Source organism: Corvus kubaryi, unplaced genomic scaffold, assembly GCF_017639235.1.
Source record: "Corvus kubaryi isolate FWS band 111438036 unplaced genomic scaffold, C.kubaryi_AGA036_p1.0 37309, whole genome shotgun sequence".
Lineage (NCBI taxonomy): Eukaryota > Metazoa > Chordata > Aves > Passeriformes > Corvidae > Corvus > Corvus kubaryi.
Genome location: NW_024581097.1, coordinates 18,806 through 33,049, shown reverse-complemented (window position 1 = coordinate 33,049; position 14,244 = coordinate 18,806). Strand labels below are relative to the sequence as shown.

Genomic DNA, 14,244 nt, shown 5'->3' with positions numbered 1-14,244 from the left:
CCCCCCCCCCCGCCAGCCTCACGGCCCCTTCCCAGAGCCCCCCCGCCCCACTCACCCGTGGGGGTCTCCGGGCTCTGGGTCCCGCTGTTACCGGGCTGTTCCTCGGCCACGTAGGCAGCGGGGACGAAGAAGGGCCGCTTCCAGGGGGGGTCCCGGGGTCGCCGCACCTGCCACCAGTCCGGGGTAGCCCTGCGGAGCAGCAGCAGCCGCTCCCCCGCGGCCATGGCCACGTCCCTCCCGTCGTCCGCCCGGTACCGGTAACTGTACAGCGCCCGCAGCCACACGGCCCGCCCGGGCCGGCGCCACCGGCACCGCGGCAGCATCGGCAGCATCGGCACCCCCGGCAGCACCGGCACCCCGGCGGCACCAGCAGCACCGGCACCGCGGCAGCACCGGCACCGCGGCAGCACCGGCACCCCGGCAGCACCGGCACCGCGGCAGCAGCGGCACCCCCGGCTCTGGTCACCCTCGCACACGGGAAGGGCTCGGGGCGGTGGAACGTTTCCTGCCGCCCCCGCAGCTGGCATGGCCCCAGGATGTGGTGACAGGGGCTGGGAGGTGACACAGGGTGAGATGTGACAGGGGCTGGGAGGTGACATGGGCTGAGAGGTGACACAGGATTGAGGGGTGACAGGGGCTGAGGGCTGACACAGGGCTGAGAGGTGACAGGGGCTGGGGGGTGACACAGGGTGAAGGGTGACAGGGGCTGGGAGGTGACAGGGGCTGAGGGCTGACACAGACTCAGGAGTGACACAGGGCTGAGAGGTGACACAGGGCTGAGGGGTGACATGGCACCGAGAGGTTACACAGGCTGAAGGGTCAAAATCCTTATTTTCCCGTATTTTTCATCCCCATGGATCCCCCACTCCCCCCACCCCCATGTCCTGGCGGGGGTGACTCCACACCTGACCCCAGATGGATCCCCTGGTGTGGGGCCAGATGGTGCTTCCCCAAAAAACAGGAATTACTGGAATTTATTCTCTCTTACCCAGATTTCGGTGTTACTGGGGCAACCCCAAGGCTATCTTTGCATTTTAATATAATTTTTATTGGAATTAATGCACACTAACACCAGGTCTTGGTTGGTCCTGGTGCTTCTGAGTCCCCCTGCTCCTCAAAATCCAGGTGTCCCCTTAAATTCCTCTGAGCTCCCACTGGATTTTTCATTTTTTATTTTCCCTGATTTTGTGAATCCAAAGCTTCTCCTCAATATTACACATTTTTTTTTCACTCTATTTCCTGAACGACGCCATATTTATGGGGAATACGTAAGTGGAAAAAGAAATGGTTAAGTTAGATGTGGGTTGTGGCTGAAAAGGGGTTAAATACCCCCCACCGATGAATTCCTCATGGAGGGGGGGGTCCCCAATTCACAAAAAACAGCAGGAAGGGGGATGGCTCCTACCCTTTGATACCCCAAATCTGCTTCAAAGGGAAACTCTCCAGCTGTCCCCATGCCCCGTGTCAGACAGAGCCACCGAGGAGCTCCCCCAAAGACACCAGAGCCACGATTCCTTTGGGCTTTGACAAACCACCCAGCTCTGGGGTCAGGGATTCCTCGTGCAGGGCGGGGCAGGGGGGGTTTAACCCCCCCAAATCCCTGGAGCCGCCGCTGCCGAGTGGGAAATGCAGGGGGAAAAGCTCTGAGACACTTCAAGGAGGCTGAATTTGGGTCCCCCACGCTCGGCCCTTCCCACCCCTGGAGTCAGCAGGGGCATCCCAGCTCCAACTCCCTCCTGCCTCCACCCACCCCCTGCTCCAGGCAAACCCCAGAACCCCCCCAAGGCTCTGGGGAAGGTCCCCCCCAGGGATTTGGGAGGCTCTGGGGGGGTTTTGGGGGGGCTTCTAACCCCCGGGGGGGGGGGGGGGGTGTTACGTTTAAAGACTGATCAGTAGAGAAAAGGAACAGAGGAAAATCCTCCAGCACCGAGTCACGGCTGCCAAATCCCATGGGAAGCATCCACCAGATCCCACGGGAACATCCCCGGGCCAGGGAGCCGCTCGCTCGCTCTCTCCCACAATTAACGGGATGCAGTTAATTACTGGAATGCCGAAGCCACCTCTCCGAGCTGCCGGCCGCTCTGACGGCTCCGAAGGAAGGGAAAACCCAGCGCCAGCTCCACAAAACGCTGGGATGTTGGCAGCACCGGGCTGGGAATGACCAGGTCGGGGCACAAGGCTGAGGGGAGGGACACGCAGCGGTCACTCCATGGTCCGTCAGGGTGCCAGGCCAGGCTCGGGGGCACGCGGCCGTCACTCTGGAGGCCGGCTGTAGTTGAGGGACAGCAGGACCATGCTGTGGGCCAGGAGAGAAGCTTCGGAGGCTGGAAGAGCAGAGGAGCAGGGTCAGAGACTGGGGGCACTGGGACAGGCACTGGGCAGACTGGGAGGGCTGGGACTGGGATGGGAGTGACACTGGGGGATGTTGGGTGTGTTGGGGTGGGCACGGGATGGGCCCTGGGTAGACTGGGAGCCCTGTGGTGGGCACGGGGTGGGTTCTGGGGGCACTGGGCAGACTGGGAACACTGGGATGGGCATGGGGGGAGCGCTGGGCTCCTGGTCCCACATTTCCCCTCCCACTCCTGTTTTCTTTTCCTCGGGGCTGAAATCTGCCACCAGAGGTCTGTGGGACAGGGACACCTGGGCGCGGGCTCTGCTCAGGTGTGGGGGCAAGCCTAGATGGGGACAAAGCCCCCCTGTCACCCCAAAATTCCCCAGGAGCCACACTCCCTGTGCCCAGCGAAGGCTTTCAGGTGTCGTCCCCCTCCCAGGGTACCTTGGAGCTCACAGGAGAGCCTGAGCCACTGCTCCAGCCACGCTCGGCACTCGGCCCGGCCCAGGTGAGTGGAGTTCAGCCCACGCAGGTAACAGGCCTGGGGACACAGGGACAGTCAGGGACGGGCACAGGGAACTCCAGCATCGCACCGGGATCCTGCTGGGGCTCCAGGGGGGGGAAGAGAAGCAGGGAACTGCTCCCCACAGTGCTCAGGTGTGATCCCAGCGTGGAAAACGTTTTCCCAGAAGAGAGCAACCACCACCTGCCCAGGGTGGGGCTGGGGGACCCCCTTGTGCCACGTGAGGTGACCCAAGCCCAGGACAGGCGTGCTGAGGGGTCCTCACCGCTCGGAGCTCCTCCTCAGAGAGCTGCCCCAGGCCCAGGCGCAGCAGGGCCCGGTCCAGGTGTCGGATCTCCAGGACGTGGCTCCGCAGCCGATAGCGCAGGAAAAAGGCCGGCAGGTGTGGGGTCAGGAACAGCACCTGGCCCAGGGCTCTCTGGGGAGGACAAGGAGAGCGCCTGTGAGGTATCCAACCCCTCCTAAAACAGGGGTGGGATCCATTCAGGCCCTTCCACCTGCCCAAGTGGCTCCAAGCCCCGTCCAACCTGGCCTTGAACACTTCCAGGGGTGGGGAAATCCCTCCCAGTGCCTTCCCATCTTCACAGGGAGGAATTCCTTCCCCAAATCCTCCTCTGGATTCATTCCCAGCAGCTCTACATCCTTCCCACAGATGGAGGCAGCACTGCAGGTGGGGTCTCAGCTGAGCCCCCCTCACCTGCTGCCACGGTGTGGGGATGAGCCCGGGACCCGAGGGCACCTCTGCGGCTTTTCATCTGCATCTGGACTGGTTTTGGGGGCACACCTGAGCAGGTGAGCACCTGGACTGAGCTGAACTCACCACATGATCCACCTGGAGCCTGCTCAGCGCCAGCAGAGACCCAGAGAACAAACTCCTCACGGCCAAGAGCTGGGCCAGGTGGGGCCGGGCACCTCCCTGCACCTGAAAGAGCCCCGGGAGCGCAGGTGACACCTCTGACAGGTGACAACACCTCCCACGGGCCCGAGGGGTGGCGGTGGGGAGGCACCTGGGCACAGAGCTGCTGCAGGAGCTCCTGGGGCTGGGGCTCGGGCAGGGAACGCGCTGCCAGCGCCAGGCTCCGCACCACGGCGGGGTAGGAGCCCCTCCGGATGGAGTCGTAGGTATCCAGGAACTCCACCCGCTGCTTGGGTGTCCAGAACTGGCGGATCAGGAGCTGCCGTGGGAAGAAATACCTGGGAAAAGGCAGGAGACAGGGATTCAGGGAGGGAATGGCAGGGCAGGCGGGTTGCAGGCTGTGGGAAGAGGCCAAGGGGAGTCCTGGGCTGGGGCAGCACAGTCTGACCCCAGGGGCTGCGGGTGTTCATTCCCAAAGGGGAAGGGACCAGGGAATCGTTAAGGTTGGAAAAGCCTGAGGTCATCAGGTCCAGCACTGGCACCAGCACTGCCAAGGCCACCACTGACCGTGTCCCCAAGTGCCACATCCACACAGCTGCTAAATGCCCCCAAGGATGGGGACTCCCCCCTGCCCTGGGCAGCCTGTGCCAAGACGGGACTGCCTTTTCCATGAAGGAATTTCCCTAAAATCCAACCCAAGCCTCCCCTCGAGGCTGTTTCCCCTGGTCCTGGCACCTGGGAGCAGATCTCGACCTCCCCCTGGCTGTCCCCTCCTGTCAGGGAGTTGTGCAGAGCCACAAGGTCCCCCCTGAGCCTCCTTTGCTCCAGGCTGAGCCCCCTCAGACCCCTCAGCCTCTCCCGGTGCTCCAGCCCCTTCCCCAGCTCCATTCCCAGCTCCAGACATGCTCCAGCCCCTCCATGTCCTGCACTGGCGACCCAAAACCAACCCCAGGATTCAGGGTGGGGCCTCAGCAGTGCCCAGCACAGTGGGATGGGCACTGCCCTGGTCCCAGTGGCCACGCTGTGGCTGGCACAAGCCAGCTGCCTGTGGCCTCCTTGCCCACCTGGGCTCATGTCCACCCACCCCGGCTCCTGTCCTGCTGCTCTGTCCCCAGCCTGGAGCATTCCATGGGGCCAACGTGAGCCAAGGGCAGGACCCAGCACTTGGCCTGGTCAATCCTCGTCCCGTCAGCCCCATCCCCTCGATCCCACAGATCCAGCCTGGCCCCATCCCTCTGTGGAGCCTTCCTGTCCTCCAGCAGTTCCCCACGTCCCCTCTGAGCTGAGGCCACAGTCAGGGACATTGACTGGGAGCACTGGGGGCAGGGGGCAGCAGAACTGCAAAACCCCAGGGAGGGTCTCTGTGATCATTATTGATTTCATTAAATCACTTTAACGGATCCCATGATTCCAACTCCGGTCCCAGGAGCTGGGATTGCCAATCCAGCACTCAGCTCCTGAGGATCCAGGTGTTTGTCCTCACAGCGAGAAGGAGAGCCCGGGCAGATTCCTGCCTCTGGAAATCCCAACTCCACGGAATTCAGGAATTGGGGACAGTACTCACATCAAGACAATGACCAGGAAGTTGGCGAAGGGTGGGATGGCGATGATCCCGATGGGAATGGCCTTGAGCACATCCCTGCGGAACTGCCTCCAGAAGGAGGGAACAGAGTCAGCACCTGACACCCACCTCCCAAAACTCCCTAAAATCCCCCCCACCCTGGTGCTGGCTGCAGCTCCCACTCCCTGTCTTTAGGCAGGGAATGTCTCACAGAGGAATTCCAGCCCCCCTTCCGTGGGGAGGGAGCGTTCCTGGGGGCTCGGGGAGGCGCACCTGGCGCAGCCGCTCCATGTCGCGGTACGGGAGCTGCTGCGGGCTCAGCCGCTGCCGGGACATCTTGGACTTGATTCTCCTGATTTCCTTCACTTCCAGGAAGAGTGCCTGGACTCCTGCAGGGACAGAACTCCCTCAGGTACTGATTCCCAGGCTGGGGACAGGCAGTGCAGCCACTGCCCCCCACTGCTGGAGAAGCAAAATGTGTCCTCGTCCCAGGAGCCACCTCCCAAGCCCCACCTGCTGGGACCCCCCTTTTGGGACCCACCCTTTTGAGACCCCGATGTTTGGATTCCCCCATCAGCACCCCTCTTTCGGGATCCACCTCGTGGGACGCCCCTTTTTGGAACACCCCGCCCTCTTTCAGATGCCCTTTTTTTTGGACCCACCTGTTGGGACCCCTCTTTCAGCACCCACTTTCTAGACCCTCCCTTTGGGGGCCCCCCTGCTTGGGACTCACCTGTTTTGAAGGTGCTGTGCAGGACATAGAACCGGGGGAAGCTCCTCTCCAGGTACCGCTCGTACCTGGCGTTGACCCGCCGGGCTGCGGCGGCCACGGCGGCCACGAGGGCGCGGGAGGCGGCGCGGGTGGAGAGGGAACGCCCCTGGCACCTGCGCACCTGGCAACACACCTGGCACCACACCTGGCACCTGCGCCCCCACCCCCCGCGTCAGCTCGGGCCGGGTTTGAGGCTCCCAAAGCCCCTGGAGAGGTGGAAGGGGGGGAGATGGGACCCCCCGCCCCAGGTCCAGGGGGATCGAGGGGCCCCGGTTGATTTCAGAATTCCCGTGCCGGGCATTGTGGGGCTCCGGCAGGGGAGGGGGATTGGGGAGGGCGGAAACGGGTGGCACCGGGGCAGGGATCAGCACGACGGTAATGGAAAGGGTGTGCGATAACGGGGAGGCACTGGGGGCTGGGGAACGGGGGGGTGGGGACATGGCCAGGGCCGGGGGGTAACGGGAGAGGACGAGGGGGGTAAAGGCGAGGGTTCACGACTGCGATGGGTGTTTGGGGGAGTGTGGTCGGTATTTAGTGGGGGTTGCCGCCGGCACTGGGAGGCATGGGGGCTACGGTCGGTGTTTGGGGGGAGTCAGGGCTGCGTCGGCAGCGGGTCTCCCTCAGGGGGGTGTGTCCCAGCCGGTGCCACGGGGGGCTGCCCCGTAGGGATCCGCGCTCACCTGGACACTCCCAGAGCGAGTTGCGGCTCCATCCGCCCCCAAGAGGGGCTCAGGGCGGCGGGGCCGAGGCGCCAGAGCCCCCCACGGGCAGCGGCCCTGGACAGCGCCATCTTGGCGGGTCAGAGGCCGGCGATCACGTGGGGCTCTGAGCGCTGATTGGCTGCCGCGCCGGAAGTGCCCGCGACCGGGGCTCCGGGCTCGGCCAGAGCCGTTCCTTCCTTTCCCCCCCCCGGCGGGGCCGGGCCCTTTCCGGCCCTTCCCCGGCTCCGCCCGCCCGGGGGTTGCGGCTCTGGCCCCGGCCGGAGCTCGGCCCCTCCCCGGCCCTTCCCCGGCTCCGCCCGCCCGGGGGTTGCGGCTCTGGCCCAGGCCGCCCGTTCCGGCCCCGGCGGTTCAGCGTTGGGGCAGCCGGTGGCCGCGGGCGGGTGAGCCGGGGCCTTCCTCCCGCTTCACCGGGGTTTAAACGCTTTCCCAGCCCTTGGGGAGCCCGTGGAGGAGCTGCCGCTGCCCCCGCCCGGGCCTGGGCACGCCGGAGGCCAAATCTCCCGGCGGAGGGGCCGGGACCTGCCGAGCCCCATCCCGGTGCCTCCTGCTCCGCCTGGGCCTCCCGGGGCACCGGGCAGGACCCTCCGTCTGTCCCCCCTTTCTTTCCCCGGGCAGCAGAACCGGTTCTGCCCGCAGCCCCGAGGCCCTATGTGGGTCGTGTTTGTTTTCCTCATTGCAGGTGCCGGAACAAACATTGTCCAAGGATTTTCGGGAAACACCCGCAGCCCCTGCCCTTTCCCCGAGCTCTGCTCGGGAACACCCACAGCTCCTCAGGAATTCCCGAAACCGGGTGCCACGCCGCCTCTTCCCAGATCTCAGTCAGCCCCTCCGTGTCCTGGGGACCCTTGGGAATGCTTCTCTCTCCATCCAGCTCACTGGCTTGTGGCACCCGCCACGCAGCCCTGTGCCCTCCCTCCCTGTGCGCAGGTGTTGCTCACTCAGCTGTTGTTTATCGGCAGCCCGCTGGGGAGGGGGTTATCGCTGCCCCCAGCGTGGCCGATAAGGCCGGATCGATGCCGTGGGACGATCCACGCCGCACGTACCCGGCAGGACCGCGGGCACCGAGCAGAGTCCGGGCCCGCGCGGCCGCGGTTCAGCGGAGCTGCCGCAGCTCCATCAGCCCTGGCTCGTGGGGCCACATCAAAGCTGGTTAATGGGGTGTTAATTGGTGATTGGGAGATGCCGCAGGCTTTGAGGTGCCTCTGAGCTTCCTCGGGAACTCTGCTCTGGGCGGAGGAGAGGGAGGGAGGGGACACCCCTTAAATAGGGAGGGGTCGCCCCTCGGGAGTGAGTGGGACCTGAGCCCGGGATCCAGAGAGCGCAGCAGAGCCATGCCCACCAAACCCACCCCTGGCTGCGAGCTGGGTGAGTATCCCACCACCCCTGGCAGCTGGCATCGTCCCCAGCCCAAAACACCTGGATTTGGGGAATTTGGGCAGTTTCCCAGCTCCAGGCTGGGGCCAGTCACACCTGGTTGCAGGTGGGGAGCGAGGCCACCAGTTGGGTTATTCCCATCTTCGACAGCCGCACTGTTGGGTCAGGGCTGAGGGTGAATCTGTGGTGGAGGAGTCTCCCATCTCCTGGATTTCTCCTCATTTTTGCAGGACGTGGTCATTTAGCAACACCGTTAGTGATGCCAAGCTGCTCCTGCCCGGTGCTGCATCCCATTCCCAATTAAATCCATGGGCTTGATCTTCAGGAAGGGGATGTTTGAAAAAGTTATCCCAAGGGAATGCACAGAGGAGGAGGAATTCAGTGAGGGAGCAGCGTTTCTCTCTGGAAAAGCCAGCAGCAAACCAAACCAAAGCCCTGTCAGGCCTCTCTCCCCAAAACCATTCTGGGACAGCCAGGTGGGGTGAGGGATAGCCAGCACTGCCTGCAGCAGAAGTCAGGGAACTGGGGCAGAATTCGGGGCTTTTGGCATGAAAAGCGGTGCCAGGGCAGGCAAGGTCCCAGCAGAGTTGCAGGGCTCCCAATGGATCCGTGTTTTGGGGTGGAATGAGACACTGTTGGGAAAAGCTTGGAGCGGGAGCAGGGCCCAGTGGGCTGCAGGTCGAGGGGGAATCACAGAGTCAGGGAATAAACTGAGCTGGAAGGGACCCACCAGGATGATCGAATCCAACTCCTGGCCCTGCACAGACACCCCAACAATCCCACCCTGGGCATCCCTGAGAGCGTTGTCCAGACATTCCCGGAGCTCTGGCAACCTCGGGGCCGTGCCCATTTCCCAGGGAGCCTGGGCGGTGCCCAGCACCCTCTGGGACAGAACCTTTCCCTGATGTCCAACCTGACCCTCCCTGGCACAGCTCTGCCGCTCCCTTGGGTGTGCCCCCACCCACCACGGGGCCTGCACGGGGGTCCGGGGACCCTCTGGGGCCTCACTGGGGCTCAACCCCCACACCACAGCCCAGGGCCTGCCCTGCTGGGGTCTGCACTGGGGCCCCAAACTGGGACTCGGGGCCCTGTTTCCAGCCTTGGGGCCTCACTGGGGCTCAGCTCCCCCTCAGCGGAGCCCCGCGGCTCCCACACCTGGGGCTCTGCCCCCAACCCCAGACCCACATCTGGGCTCAGGCCCCACCACGGCGGTGCCTTGCGGCCTCTCGCATCCCCACACCGCGGTCCCGGTGCCTCCCCCGGTGCTTCCCCCGGTGCCGCCCCCGGCCCGCCCCGTGACGCGGCTCCGCGCGCCGGGACGCGGCTCCAGCCGGGCATGAGGCGGCGGCGGCGGGGCCGGGGGCGGCCGGGGCCGGTGAGTGAGGGAGGGGATGGGACGGGACGGGACGGGAGGACCCTCCTCGGGTGGTCCCGGGTGTGCTACGGGGGGCTCCTGCCTTGGGGGCCGCCCGGGTGTTTTGCGGGGGGTTCCTGCCTTGGGGGTGCCTGGGGGGTCCCCTGGATGTGCTGCGGGACCCCTGCGGTGGGGTTCGTGAGGGGGCCGTGGAGCCGCTGCCCTCCCCCGCCGCCCCCGCGGCACCCAGGGCGCTGCCCGCACCCCCCACCCCTTCCCCCCCGGGCTCGGGGTCCCCCGGGCTCTCGGTGACCTTGGGGTGTCCCGGGGTCTGATCCTCTGCCCTCCCTCGGGGTTTGGGGGTTCCCCCGGCCTCGTCCCTCGTCCTTCCGACGCGCTGGGGGTGCTGGGGCTCTGTGCGAGCACAGCCGTGGAGCCCCACCGGGCTCAGCAGCCCCGTGCAGCTCGTCCCACCCGGGCTGAGGTGCCCGGACAGTGCCCGTGTCCCCGCTGTCCCCGCCGATCCGCCCTCCGGTGTCCCCGCTCTCAGCTGCGGTACCCTCCCGGTGGGGAGGATGAGTCCGGCCGGTGCCAGAGGCTCCTGGAGCGGCTCCGGGAATGTCGCTGTGACCTGGCAGGGCCCCCCCGTGCTCCCGGCTCGCCTCACGCCGGAGGGGCCGGCCCGGCCAAGGTCCACACGCGGCTGTGGGTGCAGGTGCTCAGAGCGGGGTCCGGTCCCTCCCGTGGCTGCCCTGTCGCAGTCACGGGCAGCGGAACTATGAGAAAAGCTCCGGAGGTGTGGGAGAGCGGGACCATGGGATAACGGCTCCGTGATTTTGTGGGCTGGACACGGTTTGATTCATTACATCCTCGGAGTCTCAGGTGTGCGTCAGGTGCCCCGTCCCACGCTCGAAACAATGGGGCTGGCTCCTAAATGTAAATGTGGGAGCTGGAGAAGGCTGGGAGGGGAGCTGCTCTTCCCTGCCAGGAGGTTGTTTCTGGGTGTGGGAATAACCAGGTCACCGTCTGTCTGTCTCGGAGGACGCCGTGGGGAGCAGGGCAGGCTCGGCTCCCCGTGCCCTCCTGAACCCAGGGCATCTCCCAGCTGCAGAGTGTGGGATGGCATGAGGGATGGGTAGGGAACAAGCTGGTCCAACCTGTTCAGGGGTGGGCAGGTGATCTGTCCCAGTGTGACTGGAGCGGAGCCGAGGTCACCGCTGCCTTTATCCTCTCGTGTCGTGGGCAGGAGTGGGGCAGAGCAAGGAGGGAGGAATCCCACAGGGATGGATCCTGCAGGATGGACCCACTGTGCTGTGCCCCAGGGTGACCCCATGAGGTCCGTGCAGAGGAAAAGGTTTTCCAGGTCCTGGACCTGGTGGTGCCAGTGCCAGCAGAGCAGCAGGGCCACATGGGAGGTGGTCAACAGGGCAGAATCAGGGAATCGAGCTTGGAAAAGCTCTCTGAGCTCATCCAGTCCAGCCATTACACCAGCACCGGTCACCACCCAGTTCACCAGTTGCCTGTGTTGGGATGGCAAGTGGCCACCTAGGCTGTGTGCCCTGGTTTGGGGCGTTGTGCCCGGGGCTCCTGGTGTGACATCCCATGGAAGGGCTGGACCAGAGGGTCAGTGGCCAGGTGAAGGGCTCCCAGTGCCACCGGCCTGCAGGGTGTCTGTGCACAGAGCAAAACAAGATGTCAGCCCCAAAACCGCCCCAAAGGAGTGGAGGCAGAAGAATCCGTAAGGATCCTGTCTGCCCCGCAGAAACCAGCCCAGCTCAAAGCCCCACATCAAAGGCACGGCCTCAATGGCAGGAACCGCTCCCAGCACGGGGCCAGGCTGCTCCTGTGTCCTTCAGGGAGGAGCAGGAGGAGCGTGAGCCTGCGGCTCACCCTGGAAGGACCTGGCAGAGTGGGTTTGGGGGGAAGGGAGGGTGAGGGTAGAACAAGAACCTCATTGTTCCTTGTTCATTGTTTGCTCCACACACACGTGGGGAAGGCCCAGACAGCAGCACCCGTGTCCTGGCGGGTTTGCATGGTGACCTCGTGGTGTCGTGCTCAGGGCTTGTTGTATTCCAGGGAACCTTTCCCTGGGAAGGGGCTGCCTTGCCCGGCGTGGTGCCAGACTCAGCAGTGGGGGCACAGTGGAGGCAGAGCCTGGTGAGCCCACACCTGGTGTCAGGGAAGCTGCTGGGTGGGACAGAACCTGAGGGAGGTGGACATGAGCCCAGGTGGGCAAGGAGGCCACAGGCACCTGGCTTGTGCCAGCCACAGCGTGGCCACTGGGACCAGGGCAGTGCCCATCCCACTGTGCTGGGCACTGCTGAGGCCCCACCCTGAATCCTGGGATTGGTTTTGGGTTGCCAGTGCAGGACATGGAGGGGCTGGAGCATGTCTGGAGCTGGGAATGGAGCTGGGGAAGGGGCTGGAGCACCAGACTGAGGGGTCTGAGGGGGCTCAGCCTGGAGCAAAGGAGGCTCAGGGGGGACCTTGTGGCTCCCCACACCTGCCCAACAAGAGGGGGGCAGCCAGGTGGGGGTCAGGCTCTGCTCCCAGGGGACAGAGTGAGACAAAAAGGCTTCCAGGGAAGGTTTGGGTTGGATTTTAGGGAAAATTCCTTCATGAAAAAGGCAGCCCACGTGCCCCATGTGTGCTCGCAGAGTCTCCTCTGGGTGAGTGAAACTGGAGACGCGTTCCCTGAGCCGGGTGTGGGTCCTGCCCCCAGCCCAGCAGCTGCTGGGGCAGATAAGGGGCCCTGCCCAGGCTGGGCTGGGTCTGGGGGCAGATATGAGGTGGGTCCGTAACGAACATTCCCCCCAAGACCATCCTCCTCACTTCATCATGGAGTGAAGCTCTGGTGGGACTTGCTGCTGGGGTAAGGTCATTCCTGCTGGGTCATGTTTTGCAGAAAAGTTGGTTCATTGCTAAACTTTAGTGGTTTTTTGGTTTTAATGGAAGCTGTGAGGTTTGGTGCTTAGAAAAGAAGGAAAATTATGTGTGAGGGGGGAGAGCTGGAGTTCACTTAACCTGAATCCCTGGCTGATGATTTCCTTTTACATCCTCACTGAACCAATATTCCGTTGTTTTGTGGAAATCTCCCATTCCAATCTGATGGAATTTGACAGAGGATTAAGTGCTTTACAGGCCAAAAGTCGACCCTGAGGGACGTTGGCTTGTCCTTGGAGGGTTGAGCTTCTGGAGCCCAGAGGGTGCCAGCTTATCCCCAGTTCCCTCCTGCTCCATCCCCAGTCCCATCCCAGTTCCCAGCTTCCTCCTGCTCCATCCTCTGGCCTGTCCCTCATCCTGCTTCCCTCCTGCTCCATCTCCAGCCCCATCCCAGATCCTGGCTCATTCCTGCATGGGTTGAATTTAAACCCAGGCCACGATGGAGGAGTTAAACCTGGCCTTAACCCACTTTCCCACTGCCTGGGGGGCTGGGAGGGGCTTGGGGAGTGCTGGAGGGGTTTGAGGGGCGCTGTGAGGATTTGGGAGTGCTGGGAAGGGGGAACGAGATGTGGTTTCCACATCAAGGCAATTCCCCGCTTGTTTCCTTGGCCAGAGTTTCGCAATCAGCTCCAGCTGCCTGCGGACACTCCTGCCACGTCTGCCACGTCTGTGCCCATCAGGGCTTCCATGGGCAGAGCAGGGGGACTTCCTTAGCAGGTCCCATCCCAAATCCCCTCTCCCATCCCTGCTGAGACCCTCAGAGCTGGAAAAGAGCTCAGGAAGCGATCCCATCCGTGTCAGGTTTCTCAGAGCTGAAAAAGAGCTCGGGAAGTGAATCTGTCTCCACCAGAGCTGTTGGCTCTCCCCGCTCTCCTGCCAGCTCTGATTTTCCTTCCTGACAGGATTTTTTCCCTTCTTCACAGCCAATGTGTCCAATATAAAACAGCTCCCGGAGCACAGGAAGGGCTGCACCATGGGGAACTCGGACATGGAGCGGAAGGCGTCCTACGGTGAGGCTGGATCGGGAACAGGGGCTGCCCTCGTCGCCCTCCTTCCTTTCATTAATTCCCTACTGGTTTGGGGTGCCGGGAAGAGCCCTGGGGTGCTGGGATGAGCCCCACAGGAGCTTTGCAGCACCCTAGGGTCACTCAGCCCGGCTGAACCAGCCAAACCAGCCCGGCCTGGGCAGGTATGTCCTGGGAGAAATCTCCTGAGCAGGGATATCCGCACACCTGGGCAGCTCCAAATCCCTTATGTAAACGCAGCCCTGGCGGGTTTCTGGGAGGCCGGGAAAAGGAGGAGCCCGGTGGTGATGCAATAGGAGAGTTGGGCAAAGAGCTGCCCTGTCCGAGCCCTCGGAGCCCAGAGTGCTCCAGCGCTGCTCCCGGAGGGAAATGGCCCGTGGGGAGAGCGGGAGTGAGAGCGGGACTGGGAGTGGGAACAGGACTGGGAGTGAGTATGGGACTGGGAATAGGACTGGGACTGGGAACAGGACTGGGAGTGAGTATGGGACTGGGAACAGGACTGGGAGTGGGAATGGGACTGAGAGTGAGTACGGGAGTGGGAACGGGACTGGGAGTGGGAATGGGACTGAGAGTGAGTACGGGACTGGGAACGGGACTGGGACTGGGACTGGGAACAGGACTGGGAACGGGACTGGGACTGGGAACGGGACTGGGACTGGGAACGGGACTGGGAGTGAGTACAGGACTGGGAGTGGGGACTGGGAGTGGGAACAGGACTGGGAGTGGGACTGGGAGTGAGTACGGGACTGGCAGTGAGTACAGGACTGGGACTGGGAGTGGGA

General features: G+C 63.8%; 2 protein-coding genes across 6 annotated transcripts in view; one reads left to right on the top strand and one right to left on the bottom strand.

Annotated features, from left to right (window-relative positions):
• Positions 1 to 1,026: 1,026 nt before the first annotated feature.
• Positions 1,027 to 6,878, bottom strand: LETMD1 (LETM1 domain containing 1). 2 transcript variants are annotated; one of them, XM_042028923.1, is made up of 9 exons: positions 6,725 to 6,876; positions 6,006 to 6,196; positions 5,546 to 5,661; positions 5,276 to 5,358; positions 3,863 to 4,049; positions 3,676 to 3,777; positions 3,121 to 3,273; positions 2,777 to 2,873; positions 1,027 to 2,324 (listed from the first exon to the last, which is right to left on the bottom strand). In XM_042028923.1, exons 1-9 carry the CDS (start codon positions 6,832 to 6,834, stop codon positions 2,254 to 2,256), a joined length of 1,110 nt encoding a protein of 369 aa, XP_041884857.1. In that variant the 5' UTR covers positions 6,835 to 6,876; the 3' UTR covers positions 1,027 to 2,253. The 2 variants fall into 2 exon arrangements, with proteins under 2 accessions (XP_041884857.1, XP_041884858.1); XM_042028924.1 differs by lacking the exon at positions 1,027 to 2,324 and having other exon boundaries at positions 2,781 to 2,873; positions 5,276 to 5,362; positions 6,725 to 6,878.
• A 2,553-nt stretch (positions 6,879 to 9,431) lies between these two features.
• The window catches only part of LOC121665063 (natural resistance-associated macrophage protein 2-like), an 18,178-nt gene continuing 13,365 nt past the window's right edge, over positions 9,432 to 14,244 (top strand). Inside the window, exons 1-2 of one of the 4 annotated variants that reach the window (XM_042028919.1) lie at positions 9,432 to 9,515; positions 13,361 to 13,447. Coding sequence is in view for 1 of the 4 variants with exons in the window: in XM_042028918.1 (XP_041884852.1) it covers positions 13,629 to 13,889 (261 nt within the window). In the remaining 3 variants the exon portion in view is untranslated. Of the gene's footprint in view, positions 9,516 to 10,267; positions 10,377 to 13,360; positions 13,448 to 13,613; positions 13,890 to 14,164; positions 14,185 to 14,244 lie in introns of those variants that run through there. The other 3 variants (XM_042028920.1, XM_042028918.1, XM_042028921.1) reach the window with 3 other exon arrangements.